The 19,388-nt window shown below is 46.0% G+C and overlaps 1 protein-coding gene across 2 annotated transcripts in view; it reads right to left on the reverse strand.

Moving 5' to 3' along the window:
* Positions 1-1,126: 1,126 nt before the first annotated feature.
* SLC9A1 (solute carrier family 9 member A1) overlaps positions 1,127-19,388 on the reverse strand; it is a 73,252-nt gene continuing 54,990 nt past the window's right edge. Inside the window, exons 4-12 of one of the 2 annotated variants that reach the window (XM_088672373.1) lie at positions 17,592-17,809; positions 16,320-16,522; positions 15,100-15,189; positions 11,302-11,372; positions 10,741-10,914; positions 9,878-9,992; positions 8,180-8,281; positions 7,778-7,850; positions 1,127-5,094 (exon numbers count right to left, since the gene is read on the reverse strand). In XM_088672373.1, coding sequence (XP_088528499.1) covers positions 4,769-5,094; positions 7,778-7,850; positions 8,180-8,281; positions 9,878-9,992; positions 10,741-10,914; positions 11,302-11,372; positions 15,100-15,189; positions 16,320-16,522; positions 17,592-17,809 — 1,372 coding nt within the window. In that variant the 3' untranslated portion in view covers positions 1,127-4,768. Of the gene's footprint in view, positions 5,095-7,777; positions 7,851-8,179; positions 8,282-9,832; positions 9,993-10,740; positions 10,915-11,301; positions 11,373-15,099; positions 15,190-16,319; positions 16,523-17,591; positions 17,810-19,388 lie in introns of both variants that reach the window. The other variant, XM_088672372.1, reaches the window with a different exon arrangement.

Below are 19,388 nucleotides of genomic sequence, written 5' to 3' on the forward strand. Positions count from 1 at the left end.
ATGACTACTAGGCAAGGCGAGTACATGCAACTTGCAGGGTCAAATGCCTCAGAATTACCAGTTACCAGGGAATAGCAGTGAGAAAGGTGCTGTTGCTTGTGAGCTTCCCTTAGGCATCTGGTTGGCCACTGTGGAAAACAGGATGCTGGGCCTTTTGTCTGATTAAGCAACACTCTTCTTAAATATCACTTGCTGGGGTAACATTTGGAGGAAGGTTGCCACCTAGTGGTCCAGTGAATTGTGGCACCCCCCCTAAGCGTGTTGGAGCTACATGGTTAACAAATCTACAGCTCCCAGGATTTTTCAGGGGAAGCCATCGCTGATTGAGGTGGCATGATAGTGCAGGTGGGACTTCTCTTTCACTTGCATCACCATCATCTCTTCCTCCCCCTTCTCCCATTCCTTCCTTCCTTTCCTTTGACAGCGATGTGCCTGTTTGAAGCAACCAAGCCCTACCACTCTTGCTAATTCGCCTCTCCCTTCACTATCCCTCAACCTGTATCCAGGCTCTCATCAGCCCAAGTGGGTCTCCCTGTTCCTGCCAAGCCCTGCTCCCAGGGGGCCATTCTCACTTTGGCGCAAGATGCGAAGGTCGGTGCCCGGTGGCCAATCAACACAAGTTACCCTCTCCTCCATGGATCGACCTTTTCAGAGTAAAGAGAGAGTTTCTGCCTCCATATCATACATTTAAATCACTATTATGCTACTTTAACCAGCCATGGCTTTCCCCCAAAGAATCATGGGAGATGTCGGTTGTTAAGCATGCTGAGAGTTGCGAGGAGACCTCTGTTCCTCTCACAGAGTGACAATTCCCAGAGAGGTTTAACAATCAATCCTTCTTTCTAGGGGGCTATGAGAATTATAGTTTTGTGTGGGGAACAAGGGTCAACAACTCCTAGCACGCCAACAAACTGCAGTTCTCAGGATTATTTGGGGGTTAAAAATTAATGACTGTTAAAAGTGGCCTGAGTGCTTTAAATGTATGGTGATGATGTGCTCCAAGTCTCCGAAAATCATCAAAAATAGCTAACCTTTCCCAGCATCCTGTGTGTGTGTGTGTGTGATGTTTAAAAAACAAAACAGAGAACACGTAAGATAGTGGTAGGGAGGAATCAGCACAGGCCACTAAAAATTAAAACATTCATTTATTAGAATATTTATGTAAAAAGACTCTCTTTACACTTCTTTTTTTTTTATACAATAGTTTTTTCATTGCTTTATCAGCTCCCGCTGGAGAGAGAACATTTGTACATGAAAGCACATACAGGCTACTGCGGTCTACTGATCTCTGCTCAGCCTGAAGCAGAGCGCTATGGCAAGGCCCAGGTTAGGTCGAGAGTACACAGAGCCGTGTGGTGGGAGTGGGGGCAAGACAGATCAGCCCCCTTCTGCCGCTCTTCCCCCCCCCCTTATCTGTGCCGCTTGCAGCTCTTCCCCTCTTGTGTGTTTGTTGTGGGGGGAGCATGCTGGAGGAAGAAGAGGGTGTTGCTATTTGGGTGGGGAAAAAGATGGACAGGTTTGCACAGAGAGCTATTAACAGGCCTAGTCTAGCCGTCCCGGCTGGAGCCCAGAGTGACCAGACAGAGCGAGTGGCAAATCACAACACCATTTTTATTTTATTTTTGCGCAGGCAGACACTGTATGGCTAAAAAGGCACAGCACAGGGGGCAGAAAACTAAGGTGCCCCCTTCAGGATGGGGTGGGATGGGGGTGAGGAACTAAGAACTACTGGAGGGGGGGGACAGCAGGCACCAGCATGGCTCTGTAGAGGGCACACTTCTTGAAAGAAGCTTTGATAACAGATTTGCAATATCCAGAACTGGTGTCTAAAGTGCAGAAACTCAATTCTACTCTCTACCTTAGTCTTATCACCACCACCAACACACCCATCCTCAGAAAAGGGGGTGGGGAACAAAACACAATCAGCTCAGACTGGGCAGATATAGATCACTTCAGTGCAGGGCAGAAACCTAACACACAGGATTGCCCCCCCCCCAAAAAAGCTGGTGCCCTCCAGACATCCCACAAGCCCTGTGGGAGACGAAGACACAAATATCTGGAGGGTGCCAGGTTGGGAAAGCCTGCCCTCTCATCCTCCAGATATTAAGACTACAATTCCCATCATCCCAGGCTGTTGGGCATGTTGGCAGATGTTGATGGGAGTTGTAGTCAAGCAACATAGGGTCCCAAACCCCGGGTATAGAGGGGAAAGCAACCTCATTGAGCAAGACAGTTCTATATCCACTTTCTGAATTCCTTTCTTTTTCTTTGGGGGTAAGCAATGGGGAAATCCCTGCAATGCCTTCACAGGAAAGCCATCTTTGGCTTAAGGGCCAACTCTACAAAGGGAGCAGACCACTCTTTGATGGAGCTCCTCATTTGAGAATGCAGGGCAGGAGTGCAGCTGAAAGACTCCCATATACCCACCTATCTATAAATAAATACCCAGCATATTGGAAACCACCATGTCAGAGCAAAAGTTATAACCCGCATTCAGAGTCCACCCCCCTTCACATGTGAGAACATTCAACCATGCCCCTTCCGACACCTGCTGCTTTGAAGAGGCACCGTCTCAACCATGTGATTTGCTTGCTCTGTAGGCAACACTTTGTCTTCGCGAACCCCCACCTGGGGGATGGAGGGGATTTCCTGGTACTTCAAGACATGAAAGCCTTGCTATTATTTGCAAGGTTGGATTTATTCCCAGTTGTAGAATAGTTGTGGTGCTCCACTGTAATACATAATTTGGCGATCAAGGATGGAGATATGAGTTTTATAGGCTAGGATAATGAGGGGCTAGATTTTTGGAAACCAGAAGTAAGGTAACTGAAAGAGGCGCTGGGAGCAGCTCTGGGGTAGTCAATGTGGGTGCCCTCCAAAATGGCAGACTCCAACTCCCATCAGCCCCAGCCAGCATGGTCCATGGTCAGGAGTGATAAAAGTTGTAGTCCAAAACATATGGAGGGCACCAAGTTGGGAACAACTGGCCTAGCACCATCTATCGGAGGAGGATGCCCACTGCAGAGTGAAGGCCGGAGGGAGAGCACATTCTAGCAGGCAGGTGAGGGAAAACAGAGCTGAGAGGAGCTTGTCAGAGGGCGATGGGTCACAAACCAGTTAAAGGATGTCCCTGTTGATAGTTCTCACAGGAAGGAGAAGCAGCTGGCTCCTCTGCAGCTGATATTGCTGAAAGGTAACACCCAAATCCAGCTACCTATTAGAGTTCATGCTCTCAAGTTTATAGGCAGAAAAAAGGCTATTAAAGCTTTTCACAGAAGCAGTCTTTGCCAGCCTGGTATCGTCCAGACATTTTGGACTACAACTCCCATCAGCTCCAGCCTGCATTGGTTGTGGCTGATGGGAAACTGCATACCCGAAGCATCTGCAAGGCACCAGGTTGGCAAAGGACAAGTGGAACAGCCCTCTGCGCAGGCACCCTAAGTGCGCTTTGTAGAATAATTTGTCGCCTTTTAAAGAAACAGATACCCTGTGCCACTGTTGTTGTTTTTCAAAGTTAAAATAAACCAGCAATTATATATGTACAGCCATGTAGTCGTCTTTGGTCAACAAAATGCTCTTTGTGTGTGTGTTTTTAAAAGGTAATTTGGATTCTAAGATGAGAAAGTGGGTAACTCCAGGAAAAGAGGGGAAGGTATGCTGGAGAATTTTAGACAGGTGACAACATGTGATCAGTCCTTGGTGTCGGAAGACACTTACCGCTCAGGTTCTAGGAGCAAGCAGCTTAGTTACACTTAACAGATTTGTGAAACAAAAAGAAACCAGGTGACTCTGAAATTTGGAACTTCCAAAAGGCTAGAATAATTTTCGTATGGCTTCATGGGATTTTAAAAGAAACCCACAAACTCTATATGATTGGAATGCTTTGTTAACCCAACCAACCACCTGGTGCAGAAAACTGGTGTCAGAAAAATGCCACACTCCTTCCAAGCCAGAAGTGCTCTAAAATAAAATAAAATAAATCACGCCTGGTTTAAAGCACGCCTGGCTCGGCGTTTTCTTTCAAGAGCCCTCTTTAGCGGAGAAGCTACTGCCAACGCCATCTCTAGAAGACGACAAGCAAAATATACAGAAAAAATGAAGAGAAGTGCAGCTGGTGATTTAAAGCCATACTTGAATCCCCCAGAGTTCCAGCTTCACCTCTGGCCCACAGGAATGCCGGGTACGGCTTGGTGTGACACAACAGGCCATCCTGCCCCAGACTGTGCTATACCTGATACAAGATGCACTTCCTCGCCTTCTCCAGTGTGTTTGGAAAGGAAAATCAGAGCAGCAACAAAGGAAAAAGGAGAAAAGAGGGGTCTCTAAAGTGAAAATGAACAAGAGGCTTCAGGTGCCCAAACGAAAGCAGTCTCTTGGCGCTAAGGGAAAAAGTAGCAGTGGGGCAAAGCATGCCACCCTACCCATCCCAGAGGAAGGGATGCTCTTCTTAATGCGGAATAGGGGATGAGCAGGGCTCTGGCATTTTTCAGGACAAGGGATTTTGGTCACCCACTATGCCTTCCGCTTTCCTTAGCAAAACAGCCAAGCTGGCATAAGATGTGCGTTCCATTCAGATTATTATTTCTCACCTCCTAGTAAAGCTTCCAAAATGAAGAGCAGAGAGAGAGAGAGAGAGAGAGAGAGAGAGAGAGAGAGAGAGAGAGAGAGAGAGAGAAGAGGAGAAAGCAACCGAGAAAAGCCCAAGGTATGTGTGTGTTTGCAGGAAGCTCCCCCTACTGGTCAGGTCTAGAAGTGCATGGGGAGGAGCTCACTGGCCTTTGGGGATGAAGGGTTCCCCCTCGTCAGGATCGGGCCTAGGCCCAGGGTCACTCAAGCATCGCATTATCCGCTGGTTACTGGGGCTGTCGCCAGTTCCAGGGGTGAACACGTCATCTGTGCCTGGAGAGGAAGGTTCTTTGGCCCGCATTACCAGCCCCTCATCCTCGTCTTCCTCTGGGGATGGTGGGAGGCGGCTCATTCCCTTCAGTGCCTCGTTCACCAAGTCAACAGATTCAGGAGACTGCGGGGACGCAGGGTCGATGGTGATGATAGGAAGGTTCTCGGAGTCCGGCTTGGGGTCATAAGCTAGAGGGTCTGGAGAGGGAAAGGAAATATCATGTTGGAGGTCAACAGCAGGGATCATTCTTTTGTAACTTAAGGGTTAATTCTGTTGCCAGTAAGCCAGCTAACCAAGAGGGGCTGGAGCTGTTGCTTAGCATCCAATCAGAGTGGCATGGTCTTTGCTGAGGTAGCACATACTGTGATTGGCTATGTATGTACCAGGAAAATTTGGAGGAGCACCGAAAAAAAATCCCTATTCAATACTTTTTAATACAAGGTTTTACTCACTTGAAATGTGTAGTATGAATATGTTCATGTCCCTTCAATCAACAGCATTAGAGAACAATAATTCATAAGTATATTATAAACATGTACATACAACACTCAAATCCAAGATGAATTTCTGCATCTAGGAGTGCCTTCGTTGGTTGTGAATTGCTGCTTGGTTTCTTCCGGCGACCTGTTTTAGCTTAGATATACTAGAAGCAAATATCCCAAATCTGCTGTCCTTTTGGCTGGCACCTCCCTTGACCAGCACATTTTCATATCTCCCTTCAAATGACTGTGACATGTATATTCAAAGTATGCACACTTTGGGGGCTGCAACCCTGTGTGTGGTTTCTTGGGATGAAAGCACCTCTAAAGAGTGCATCTTACTGTTGGATTAAGACATAAAGGATTGCTCTGTATATTTCACAAATATGCCAAATATTACATGCTAAGTTATAAATGCCACATCTCAGCCTGTTAAAGTCGGAAAATAATTTAGTTTTGATAAGAAAGTATTGTATGTATTTAAATCCCCCCTCCCAAAAAAGTTTTCAGGTATTTCTCCACCATCAAAAATACCTGGGGGGAAAATGCCCCCGCAAGACTACAAAATATCCCTATATTTTACATCTCTATTCCTAAACGAAGCCAGTTAAGAGCCAAGGCTGGAGCAGCAAGCAAGTCAATCAAGAGCTCCAACCGCCACTTTGTGGATGGGTAAAGCTGGAACATAAGAAGAGTCTTGCTGGATGTGCCCCAAGGCCCATCTAGTCCAGCATTTGGTACTTACGGTAGCAAACCAGATGTCTGTGGGAAGCCAACAAGTAGGGCATGAGCACAGTAGCCCCCTGGAGCATTTACATTCATTTTTTGTGCAAACCTGGCAGTTCTCTGAAATGCAGACTCTTGAGTCTCTCAGGACACTGCCAGGGAGTTGCAGAACATGACTAATACAGGAGGACAAACAACTTCACAGTGTCCACGAAGTGATGGGTGACGGGGCGGAGAGGTAAGAATGGGGGTCTAACCAAGTAGAGGAAACTGCTGGGTTTCATTCTTGGTTTCAGGGGGGGAAGGAGAGACAGGCTTGCATAGATCACAGCAGGGATGGATGGGTTTGGTTCTGTTACCTGCTGAGGAGGAGAAGCACCAGTCCTATTTATAGGCAGGGGTCTGATAAAGAAAGAAGAAAGGCACAAGAGAGGAGATCAATCCTTCGCAGAGACCCATTAGGTACCTCTTGCGGAGACCTGGTGGGCAGGTTCTCCTTTGATCTCAGGGTCTAGCAGAGGGAGGCTGGGGATCAGGAGAAAACATTCACCCAGATCCATCTGGGGTTAGGGACCCTGAAGATTTTTTTGCTTCACCCTCAAAGAGTCTGCTGGCTCTCTCTGTTCTCCATCGCTCAGCACATCCCTTTCCCTGCTCCTCCTGCCTACTTGCAGCATGTGCCACATTGCATCTTTTGGAAGATCTTCAGCCACCTTGGAGCCCTATGGCACAGTCAGAATATTGCTCTATTTCACTCAATATTGCCTGCTCTGAAAGGCAGCAGCTCTTCGGGAGGAGTCATAGAATCATAGAATCATAGAGTTGGAAGAGACCACAAGGGCCATTCAGTCCAACCCCCTGCCATGCAGGAAACACCATCAAAGCATTCTTGACATATGGCTGTCAAGCCTCTACTTAAAGACCTCCAAAGAAGGAGACTCCACCACACTCCTTGGTAGTCTTTCCTAGCTCCACCTGGACATGCCAGGGATTGAACTTAGGAATTTCTGGATCTCAAAGCAGTAGTGACACCACTTGTGAGAGGCTATTGCTGCAGCTCCACCCTAAATGGGCAAGCAGCTTCTGGGACAGTGTCTACTCTGCAAGCCCCTCACAAGGAAAGTCTCCAGCGCTCAGTGCAGAATTCCGCATTCCACGATCCTCAGCTTTCTCTCCCTCTCTCTGCAAAATACAAATTGCTTTGTTCCCAAAGGTAGCAGCCCCCCTTTGCTTCAAAATGCATTTAGTCTGTGACCTCCCATTGGTGTCAGGCTCCAACTTCCGCCAGCCTAAGCCAGCATGGCCAATGGTCTGGGATAATGGGATGTGGACTCTGACAACCTGTGAAGTTCCACAGGTTCTCCAACCCTGCATTAAACACACACACACACACACACACCAGAGTTCCTTTGGTACATTCTACAGATGGGCCAGGACTATTGGAGTTGCACCATAAGAACAGTCATACTGGATCAGGCCACAGGCCCATCTAACCCAGCATCTTGTTCTCACTACAAGCAGGGCCATTAAAGTGAAACTTGTGGGGCATGAAGTTAGTGGGGTAATTAAATGCTAACACAGCAGCAGTGCCTTGAAACTTCCTTCCCAAATGGTCCACCATGCCCCGGTTGCATATTTCTAATTTCCAGAAGTTGCCACAGCCTCCTCCCCTCACCTGAGCCAATGCGCGCCCTTGACATGGTTGGCGAATCGATTTTGTGTGTCGGCACTGTCAGGTAGTTGTTTATCTGGAATCAGAAACACAGCAGCCGTTAATTAAAGGGCTCTTTACCTCGGAGACTCCAATGACGTCTCCCCTCTTATCTTCCTCTCTTCAAGATGAACGTAAGAAGAACCTGCTGGATCAGACCAGTGGCCAATCTAGTCCAGCATTCTGTTCTCGCAGTGGCCAAACAGATGCCCTTGAGAAACCCTTGAGAACAGGATTCAAGCAATCTCCCCCTCCTTTGGTTTCCAGCAACTGGTACAGTATTTGGAAGCCACTTAAGAGAAACTCGCACTTTGAACCTCGACCCCAAACTCTCCACCATTACAGCCTTCCTTCCATCCATGGTACCTTCTGTTCCAGCTGCCGAGCCTTCTGCCTCCTCAGCAACATCTGGTTCCAGGCTTCTTCGTAAGGGTCGGCCACCAAGGTGTGTCGATTATATGACCGCAACTAGAACAGAACTCAAAAGAGGTTATATACACACAGAGAGAGAGAGCCCCCCCCTTGCCGGCTGCCATTTGTGTGAAGACAGTGTGGTTTCTACAGCAGATGTGTGGGGTGGGAAATACAACTAGTACCTGTAAAATGACAACAGTGATTCAAACAGAGGCTATCAACTTTAACCAGAGGTGCCCAAATTCCAGCAAGTTTTGAGCTAAGCCACTCTTCCTCTGCGGTTATGGGAAACGAGCTCTTTGACCATGACTTGCTCAGTAAAAATGTGTCTGTCTCCCAATTGATTGCAATGGAAAGTCCACCTAGATTTCTGTTGCTGTAACATTAGTGTTTTCCATCCAAACCATATAAAATTTGCAGATATTCAGCCAACAAGCCTGAAGAATTTCAGGCAGGGGGTCAGACAAAGGGGTTGCAGCATTATAGGCAACTGGGAAAAAGTGGACAAATATAACCTAACGATTATCTTAACTAAAGAGAGTTTCCCCGCTGTGCCAGTTTCACAGCTTCCTCTCTTCCCCCAATTTGTGACTTTTTCACAAACTGTAGAGAGAGCTCCAGCCCATCTCTTCAATGCAAGACAATGCCACAACACAAAGCAATTAAAAACGAATAAAACGGCTGAACAATTTTTCGTTTTGCTTTCATTCATTCAAATTACTAATGGTTTTTACTATACAGAGAAAATAATCTTTTGTTGCTAACGCATAGGGGTTCACCAACTTTGATTTTGACAATTCCCCACTGTTTGAATCACTATTGTTTTGTTTGAATAGGATCACCCCCTTTGGCTTCAGGTGTCGATGATCTGGGATCCTCTTTGCCCACAAAATCTGAGGGTGCTGACACCTCGCTTGCAAGAGTGAACATTTATCTTCACTTGCAGTCCCAACATGCTGAAGGCTTTGCAATGCCCCTCTTAGCAGACAGGTGGCGGCAGCTGTTCCTTCAGACTTCTCCCTTTCTCAAATGCCTTGTCGACCATCATAAGGTTGGGCATAGATGGGCACAGGAAGATGCAACAGGTATCTCCCCAACAGGGCCCCACCTCACTGCTCATTTCTGCTAGGCCCTTGGAGCTGCACAGATCAGGAGCCCCATATGGCACCTGTTTCTGCTGTGCAAGCCTTACCGCTCCCCCCAATTGAGTGTATCATTGCTCCAGGCACACATGCTGATCTGCCTGATGACTACAGATTCCATCCTCAGCTTGCAGTCCCATCACTGCCCATCATTTAGCAGGCTGGTCAATTTGCTGCCCCTTCCTTTGAGCCAGACAAAGGCCTTTCTACCCTCAGAGTGATGTTCATTTATTGCCTGAGGCCTCGTTTATTATGTCAAATTGTTGAACCAAGCTGCACATTTATCACATTCATCAATGTACCTGGCCAGGCAACAAAGCAATTCTTTGTTTGCTTCACCGGTTTGCTTGGATTGCCAGCTGGCTGTAAATGCAGGTCCGGCCCGTATATATTTCTGATGGACTGCAAGAATTGGAGGGATGATGAGTGGGAAGACAGTGCACTGGAAATAGCTCTGACCTACCACAGTTTTCCAGACCAAAGATGCTAACGGGGTCCTCTTTCTTACCCTCTGTCTGGTTTTTTGCAAGTTGGTGCGCAAGATCTTACGGATTTCCTCCTCTTTGTCCTTTGACAGAGCTGGCAGGATGCGTTCCACAGGCAAAGTTTTCGGATTGATATTTCTGAAAGATTAAGAGAAGGTTAAGATGCTTCAAAGGTTTGACCTACAAGAGAAAATCAAAATGCTCTATTACTAACTGCATTTATTCATCCCTATAAAGGTTATAGAATTAGAGCACATGCTCTGCATGCAGGGGGTCCATGCAGAAGATAGGACTGGGAGAGAACCCGGCCTGAAACCATGAAGGGCTGCTGCCAGTCAGTGTAGACGACATTGAGCAGGATGGACCAATGGTATGACTCAGTATAAGGCAGCTTCCTATGAGAAGGTGGGGGGAAGTTTCGTTGTGCAAGCAGAAATCCTTATGCTAACCGAATGAGTGTATAGGCCAGTAATACCAGGTTTTTTTACAGCGGGTTTTTAAAAGGATTATAGCAAAGTAATGCAGTCATACCTCGGAAGTTGAACGCCTTGCAAGTTGAATGCTTTGGCTTCCGAACGCCACAAACCCGGAAGTGAGTGTTCCGGTTTGTGAACATTCTTTGGAACCTGAACATCCAACGTGGGTTCTGCTGCTTCCGATTGGCTGCAGGAGCTTCTGTAGCCAATCGGAAGCCATGCCTTGGTTTCCGAACCTGTTGGAAGTGGAACAGACTTCCGGAATGGATTCCGTTCGACTTCCGAGGTATGACTGTATATGTTAAATGGTTTGAACACTTAAAAGCACTCTGTTTCCTCCAGTCTGAGTAAGCCTTTCCCCCTTTACTGAATAAAACAGCCCCACCTCCCTTGCTCTCCATGATACTTACTGCATGGAGACAGTGGAGACGGCAGAGGGGATCTTGCCCATTCCCCCGCTCTCCACCAGCTCAATGGCTTGCTTCATCTCCATCTTGTGATAGAAGGCAATCAGCTGGGGCTCCTTCGACCTTTCCCCAGCAATTAGGCACTTCTTCACATATTTCTTGTTGAAGCGATTCAGCCTTTGCAAGGGGATGAGAAAGACAACAGCAATGTAAAGCTACAATAAGCACTGCTCACCCTAGTGATTTTGGATGGTAGCTCCTATCATTTCCTGGCAACTGGCCGTGTTGATTAGGGGCGATGGGTGTTCGAGTCAAACAACATGGGGTGTGTGGTGTGGCAGCACAGGTTAGCCAGCCTGGAGTTTAGTTCGTTAAAAAAAAGCACCATGTAACTTGCCCAGAGTTTTAAAAAAAGCACCATGTAACTTGCCCGTGAGATTAACCCTCTCCCCCCCAATGTTAATGAGGCATCTTAGAAAACTGAAACAAAAATCCAGTTACAATAGTAGACAATAATAATTGTAAGCAACTTGTTATTTTCTCCCTTGGCTCATTAGCACTTACTTGTCCTTCCAGTGGTGATGGCCATAGTGGCCACAAATGTCCTCAATCCCCGTCAAAAGATGATCCAAGAACTATTTGAAGGAGAGAGGAAAACAAAAAGTATGGATTTTGCCTCATCTACAGGGCACATCTGATCTCTGCAACAGAAGCACAACCTGGTGAAGAAGTGATCTCTCCTTGCTAACCCCCTCTACACTCCATCCCTTTAATTTGCAGTATTTTGCACGAAGAAGAAGAAGAAGAAGAAGAAGAAGAAGAAGAAGAAGAAGAAGAAGAAGAAGAAGAAGAAGAGAGGAGGAGGAGGAGGAGGAGGAGTTTGGATTTGATATCCCGCTTTATTCTACCCAAAGGGCTAATAAAGCGGCTAACATTCTCCTTTCCCTTCCTCTCCCACAACAAACACTCTGTGAGGTGAGTGGGGCTGAGTGACCTCAAAGAAGTGTGACTAGCCCAAGGTCACCCAGCAGCTGCATGTGGAGGAGCGGAGACGTGAACCTGGTTTACCAGATTAGGAGTCTACCGCTCTTAACCACTACACCACACTGGCTCTCTAGGCTCACACTAGTACAAATGTGATTGTGGGGGCAGCACACACACAGCTCAGGCGCCTCATGGGTCTTGTTCTAGCATGACACGGGCAGCGATGAGGGATGCAGCTCATTAAACATTTTGGAGGAGAGGATATCATCGTCTGCTTTCACCGCATTCCAGTGCAGTTCTAGCACAGGATTTCTCTTTCACCGGCTGGTGAAGTTAAAGAAAACACTGGAAAGATGCATGTGGTTTCCTTTCCTGTGCTGCAGCACACATTATGACTGGTTAAAAAAGGTGGGGTGGGTGCAACCTTCCTATCTGTATAATAAAGGCCGGATACTGCACTATAACCATTGGAAAGGTAATTTCAGAAAGGCTAAAATACAGCTTACTGACTGTGCAGGAATGTTCTTTGGCAATTGAACTGTGTGTGTGTGTGTGTGTGTGTGTGTGTGTGTGTGTGAGAGAGAGAGAGAGAGAGAGAGAGAGAGAGAGAGAGAGAGAGAGAACCAATTCTACACAGTGTGCCATTAGAGCAGGCATAGGCAAACTCGGCCCTCCAGATGTTTTGGGACTACAACTCCCACCATCCCTGACCACTGGTCTCGTTAGCTAGGGATAATGGGAGTTGTAGTCCCAAAACACCTGGAGGGCCAAGTTTGCCTATGCTTGCATTAGAGTCTCATTCCTCAGTCCTTTTAGGCTAGGACTCATTAATCCCAACCTAAAACAAATCAAAACTAGGTTCCATATTTATCATACATGATCCTTTCTTTCTTTTCTCAGGGCGTTTCTAGTATTTACGCTTCGGACACATGGGTTTAACTGTCGGCCCTTCCCCCAAAGGATCTGGGAGTTGTATTTATTTATCTCATATTGTTTCATATAATGTATGTGCTGCTTGATTGGAAACTGCTTTGAGCTTTTTAAATTTTTTACCAAGTGTACAAAACAGTAACACTGTCAGTAAAAACAGTAAAAAAACAACAATTTAAAGAATTAACCAAATAAAACCAGCAATAAACTAAAACACATTAAAGCACACATTGACATTCCACGTATCTGAGTAGACTCGTCTAAACAAAAATGCTCTTAGCAAGGTCCCAAAAGAGAACAGCGAAGGTGCTTGCCTGATGTCAATAGGGGTTACATGCGCAGGGTGGTAGTTTTAGGCCTGTCAACAATCTTGAACGCAAGTTACAGTTAGTTTCCAGAATTACGGGTATAGGAGAGAAGGAAGTTATGACTGTAAACGTAATAAAGATCTAGTATTTTTAAAATTGTTATGCAGACATATTCTCATCTCCACCCCCACCCCCACCCCCGGCTGCCACCACATTCTTTTTCTACAACTTTTTAAAAAGCTACTAGTCTGGAAAAGTGACAGTTTATCTGCAAACGCCCTCCCACTTTCTGTTGGTATATCTAACGGGTTTTGAGTATGACAACTTTATCAGACGGGCTGATCCAACCATTAGACACCAAGTGAGGCAGTCTCCTTGGGAAGCTGATTTTCAAAGGGCAGCAAAGGTTTGTTATTATTGTACTTTTATGACCAGGGAGAGGAGAGGTGCTTGTTGGATTTTCATATTCAGGTGCTGAATAATTTGACAGGCCTTGGTGCTTGGCGTGAGGCACCATTTGCTATTTCATCTCAGGTAGCAAAAAATCTGACCCTGAATTGCTTAACTCTGGTATGTGCAGATCCTTCTCCCCAGAGTCAATAATAAGTTCTGGAACTTATTATTCCAGAAACAAGAGGCAAACCATCTTTGACAAAAGAAAAAACTGCCATACTCAAAACCCACCAGGCACAACTAGACCACTGGAATGCTTTTGCAAATAAACTATAGCATTTCCTTGGGATCTTGCATATTTTGCTCTTTTGGGGTGTGAGTGGTTTAGAATTGGTACTGCCACCTTCCCCCCCCCCTGCCACTGGTGTGATCCATCTTGACCTACGTGGTCCTGACCCACTAGCAGGAAATAATTGAATTTGAGGACACTTGGGTTACATGCAGTGCCATGATCAGCTGCTAGGTGGCACCAGCAAGCTATACCAACCAGTACTTTGTTGAATTAAGCAATGAGAAATCTTTGAGACAACAAGGAATACTGGATGATTTCAGGTGACATATTTCAGGCTCCAATAAATCTTTATGTGTGTTTTTTAAAAAAAGGTAATGTTATTTTGTACTTTGTAAAGTGTAACTTGGATATGAACTAGAAGATATGAACTAGAAGAGTAGTAAGTATGGCTAGACCAGGGGTTCCCAACAAAATTTTCTCGAGGACCCCTCATCGAGCCGCTATTGTGACAAGGACCCCCATTAATTCCTAATCCTAAAATTAAAAAGTGAGAGCCAAATTAAGAGTCTTTTTATATTTTATATTTATACGTTTTTTACAGTTACAACAGAGTACTCCATCAGTATACAGTTAGTTTTAATTTTCAGTTCTTAATGAGATGAACCACTTTTTAACCAACGGTCCATTTTTAACTACGCGAACTGTAGCTTCCGCGAAAAACAACACTTTGTTTACAAACACTACTGTTTTGCAAAGAGGCAGCGCGCGCCAGGGAGGAGGGAGGGGAATGGAGAAGACAGGGTACCTGCGCAGTAGCGCACAAATGAAGCCGACGTGTGCAAAGCATCTTGGGGAGGTGAGCGTTAGTAGAATGCGCGCGCTGCCTCTTTGCAAAACAGTAGTGTTTGTAAATCGCCACCTAACAACATACAGCAGAACTACTGCCTCTATCTAATTCTAGTTTTGCGCTAGACTCTGCTCATGCAGGAAGCAGCCAAAACAAAAAATCTGTTATCATACGAAATATATTTAATATATTTTTTATTCTAATAGCATCTTGCGGACCCCTCTGGCATAGCTCGCGGACCCCTGGGGGTCCCCGGACCACCTGTTGGGAACCACTGGGCTAGACAATCAGCCTATTCATGTTATTTCATCCCAGTTTTTGCAAACAAAAAACCCACACATATCATCACATTTAAACTGTATACATTTTGTACACATTCTTCCTCTAAAAGAAGCACTTTTGGGGGGGGGTTCATTTCCTCCCATAAAATGTGTGTTGTGTGTGTTAACAGCATGACAAAATGTAGATAAGTGTATAATGTGGAGTGTATAATGTAGAGAAGTGTATAATAAGAGAGAGAGAGAGAGAGAGAGAGAGAGAGAGAGAGAGAGAGAGAGAGAGAGAGAGAGAGAGAGATCACTCAGCACAAAGTAAAACAGAACTATTACCTGAGTGTGAATTTCCTCATTGATGGACCTCTTAGTCTCTTGCTTTTTTTTCACAGCCAAGAGATCTACCAGAGGGCGGATGGTCATTCCCTGTGGAGACATAAGCGTGGTTGAATTCAGCACGCCTTAAATATGGACTCTAGACTGTGCTTGGTTGGATTAATTTAGCCTTTACCCCACTTTACTCCTCATACCCCACTAGTTCCTGCCCCCTGTTCTTACTGCTCTCAGGAGTGTTGGGGGGTCTACCACTCAAGAAATTTCCCTTTTCCAAAGGTGAATTAGGGAATCAACAGGAAAGGGAAAGTTCCAAAGGAAACCCAGCCAGATGGGCAGGGTATAAATAATACATTATTATTATTATTATTATTATTATTATTATTATTATTATCAGGAACCCGGCCGGATCCAAAAGCCTTTGTGGACACACCATCTTGTGCAACAGCAGAAATAATCATGTGTGCAACTGAATGGTTAATTCTGTTAGTGTTGATATAAACTAATGGGGGGGAGGGGAGCTGTTGCTTAGCAACCAGGCTGAGTGACACAATTTATTATCTTTATTTATTTATTTATTGAATTTATATACTGCCCTATACCTGCAGGTCTCAGGGCGGTTCACAGAATAAAATCAGAATATAAAACTACAAATTAATAATCAGAATATAAAAACACTGAAATAGCACTCCAATGGGCTGAGGAGCTCTGAGGGAGTCTTTCTCTCTGTGTATTTGGTCAAATGTCCCCCTGCTATATACAAGGCGTTGAAGTAGGAAAGACAAAAACTCTCTGTTCCTTTCTCCTCAAATTAAATCCTCTTTTTGTTCAGTTTCATCCATAAAGTGTTACCAGGATTTCTTTTCTGTCTGAACTCACGTATGTATTACTTAAGTGATTTTGCTACCAAATAGGTCCCCCACCCTGTAGAAGATAGGTAGCAATATTAGCCCAAATCTGATCACCACCACCCCATCCCGGTAAAAAAAACCCGGGGGGGGGGGGAACATGATAGGGTTGTGTTTTTTATTGCAGGGAGAAGTTGTTGTTGTTGTTGTTGTTGTTGTTGTTGTTTTTAAAGGGGTGTGTGCTTAAAAATGGTATATCACTCTCCTTAAGTACAGCCTGGTCTACCACCTCCTTTTGTTGCATGACTTCATCCTGTATCATTGCTGCCATGATGCCCCCAGGCTTGGGAAACAGTGGGGCTTCTACAGGCCTACCTGCACGAAGACTGTGAAGAAGATGACCGTAATGATGGCAGTGAGGAACATGTCTCTCATTGGGAAATGATCGTATTTGAGGAGGTAACCCAGGGAGAAGGCAATGGCACCTCGTAGGCCACCGTAGGCAATGATGAACTGATCCTTTGGGGTCAACTTCACAATGCGGAATTTGTTAATGAACCATGTCAGCCCCAGGACACCTGAGGAAATGATTAAAAGGAATGGTAACACTAAGTGAAAAGTAACGTTCAGGGTCCGTATATTGTCGCCAAAGATGGGAAGGCAAAGAATTCTGCCACTTACGGTAGCTAAAAATTATGCCAAATTTGTAAAATTTGGGTAGTATTTGACACTAGTCCTACTCGGTGCCATAGCTGCCAAGTTATCCCTTATTTTAAGGGATTTTCCCTTATGCTGAATAGGCTTCCTCGCGAGAAAAGGGAAAACTTGGCAGCTATGCTCGGTGCATGCTACCAAACACACACAGATGGCTCCAAGGAGGTCTGAAATGCAGTCTTTAAAAGCAGAGAGAAAGAGAGAGGCTCAGCCAATGCATTTGGACATCACTATGAACCCCTTTTTTTGCAAAATAAAAAAATTCCTTCAATAGCACCTTAAAGACCAACTAAGTTTTTATTTTGGTATGAGCTTTCGTGTGCATGCACACTTCTTCAGATACTCTTGAAACAGAAGAGTCAGACCCTTTTTTTGCGACAGGGATGAACCTAGCCTCCTCCTGGGCTCATGCAACTCCCCCCCCCCTTTCACCTTCTGCAAGGAAGAGTTTGAAAAAATTTGCTTGGTTTATTATTATTATTAGCCACCATCTGTGATGTCTTCCGAACCTGGCAAACTGTTGTTAATCTTAACTAAGGTTTTCTTTAAGCATGCCAACTTTTAAAAAGCACAAGTTCAGGGTTCAAGTGCTAATGCTAAGCTGCAGCCGACTGGCATCAAAAGGTGGAGAATGTGAGGATTTGGGGAAGACGGCTCATTCCCATCCCGATAAATGATGGTTTCTCATGATGTCCAAAACACAGCCCTAATGTGTGCAAACGTGGAATAAATGAAGCTCTCGGCACAAGGAAAGCATTCATATGCCTTGGACTTGTTTGGGGGGGTCCTTTTCCTCTTAAGTCTGCAGCACTGGCCCTTTTTAGGCCTTAACACACCTGAGATTTGAGGCCCGCCTTCGGCAGCACAAGCTGTGGGCATAGGCCACCCCTACATCTCCTACCACACTTGCAACTTTTCCTCCCACAGCCTCACCTAAAACCCTAGCGATCAAGCAGAAAAGCAGGGTGCAGATGACGAAGGTCCAGTTCCAGTGATGCCTCCCGGCCACAGTGGACACACCGAGGAAAATGAAGATGAGGGTTTCGCTGACGCTGCTCCACATCTTCAGGAAGTACTTGATGGTGGTGTGGGACTTATGGGAGATGTTGGCCTCCACGTAAGGGCGCATAACCACTCCGGCAGCAATGAGCCTGCAAGGGAGGAAGAAGTATGCTATGGAAAGCCACAGAGCAGGCAGGATTCGTTCATTTCTTCTCAAGAATCAGGGAGACCTTGTTGCCTTTGCAGACTTTATACAGTCCACAACAGCCAATTTCGACTGGGCCTAAGAGATTAAGGAATGGGCGAGAACTCTGTAGTAGATCACATGATTTGTCTGGATGGAAGTCCCAGGTTCCATCTGTGACATGCCCAGCTTAGGGGGAGGAGAGACCTTTACATAAGTGTCAGAAAAGACACTTGGGGGACTAGATCCCAGCATAAAAGCAGCTCCTTCCAGCTTATAGTGGAAGTAGTGCAGCTCAGTGGGTACAGCATCTGCTTTGCATGCAAAGGTTCAATCCCTGGCATCTCCCATTCGAAAACCCTGAAAGCTGCTGCCAGTCAGTGTGAGCTGGGTGGAGCAACAGTCAGACTTCATTCCCTGCTCAAAGAAACAGGAATGCCTGTGGGCAGGCTCATGCACACCAGTACATTACTTGAGCTCCAGCAGCATTTCAAGCAGCATCACGCCAGTTGTGAAAAGTTATCGCTTCCTCCAAAGAATGAAGGGAAGTGTAGTTTGTTATAAGGGTGTTAAGAGGGAGGGCCGAAGGTTGGGGAAGGCTGCAATAAAGCAACAATACAAGACTTGTATTCAAGTCTTGACAACTGAAAATGGGGATTGGGGGGGGGCTCTACCTTCCTCTGCAGTGCTCCCATGGCCTTCTGCCCAGATTGGATTCACATAATCATAGAGTTGGAAGAGACACAAGGGTCCTCCTCTACTCCAACTTCCGGCAATGCAGGAATCTTTTGCCCAACATGGGGCTCGAACCCATGATCCTGAAATTAAGAGCCTCGTGCTCTACCAACTGAGCTATCTCTATTGCTTCTCCTTTGCCTGCTGGTTTCAAACTATGCAAGTGGGGGCCACTGTTCCTTTTCTGGCTGATGCAATCCAGCCCGACGATGACTCACTTGTTGAGCTTGGTGGGGAGCTGTTGCTATGTCAGCCTCTAAGAAAACAGGGTTACAAAACAGGAAGAGACCATGTATTTTGCTGGACCAATTGGGAGAGGTTTCATACAGTGCAGGCTTCATACATGGAGACAATGTCTGTGTAGAAAAAAACTTGTACACTGGTGTGTGCGTATGCAAAAGGTAGATCAGGTGGAGAGCTGGGTAATTTGAAGCAGATCTGCAAGGGTTTCTCACCCCCAACAATAAAACAATAGCAAGTAAACTTGCTCCAAGTTGAATAAAATATTTGGGGGGGGGCACCCACTGCTGAAATGTTGCCAGAAGAACTTGTACACTGGGGGGCTCGCTGGGGCATAATGGTAGACCCAGCCTGAACACTTCCCCCTCCTATCCCCACCCAGATGCCAACAGGTGGCGGGGGGTTTGCGGGGCACTGGGTCCAGGACAAGGGTGCCGGAGGTGAGGTGAGGGTCCCTTGGGAGATATGAGAGATTGGGCACCTTATCTGTGCTCTCACACAGCAGAAAGGGGGCTGAGGTTGCTCAGCATGGCCCATTTGGGGAGCCCAAAGGGGTCTATCCCCCTTAG

This window comes from Zootoca vivipara, chromosome 6, assembly GCF_965207765.1.
Source record: "Zootoca vivipara chromosome 6, rZooViv2.hap1.1, whole genome shotgun sequence".
In the NCBI taxonomy this organism is placed as follows: Eukaryota; Metazoa; Chordata; class Lepidosauria; order Squamata; family Lacertidae; genus Zootoca; species Zootoca vivipara.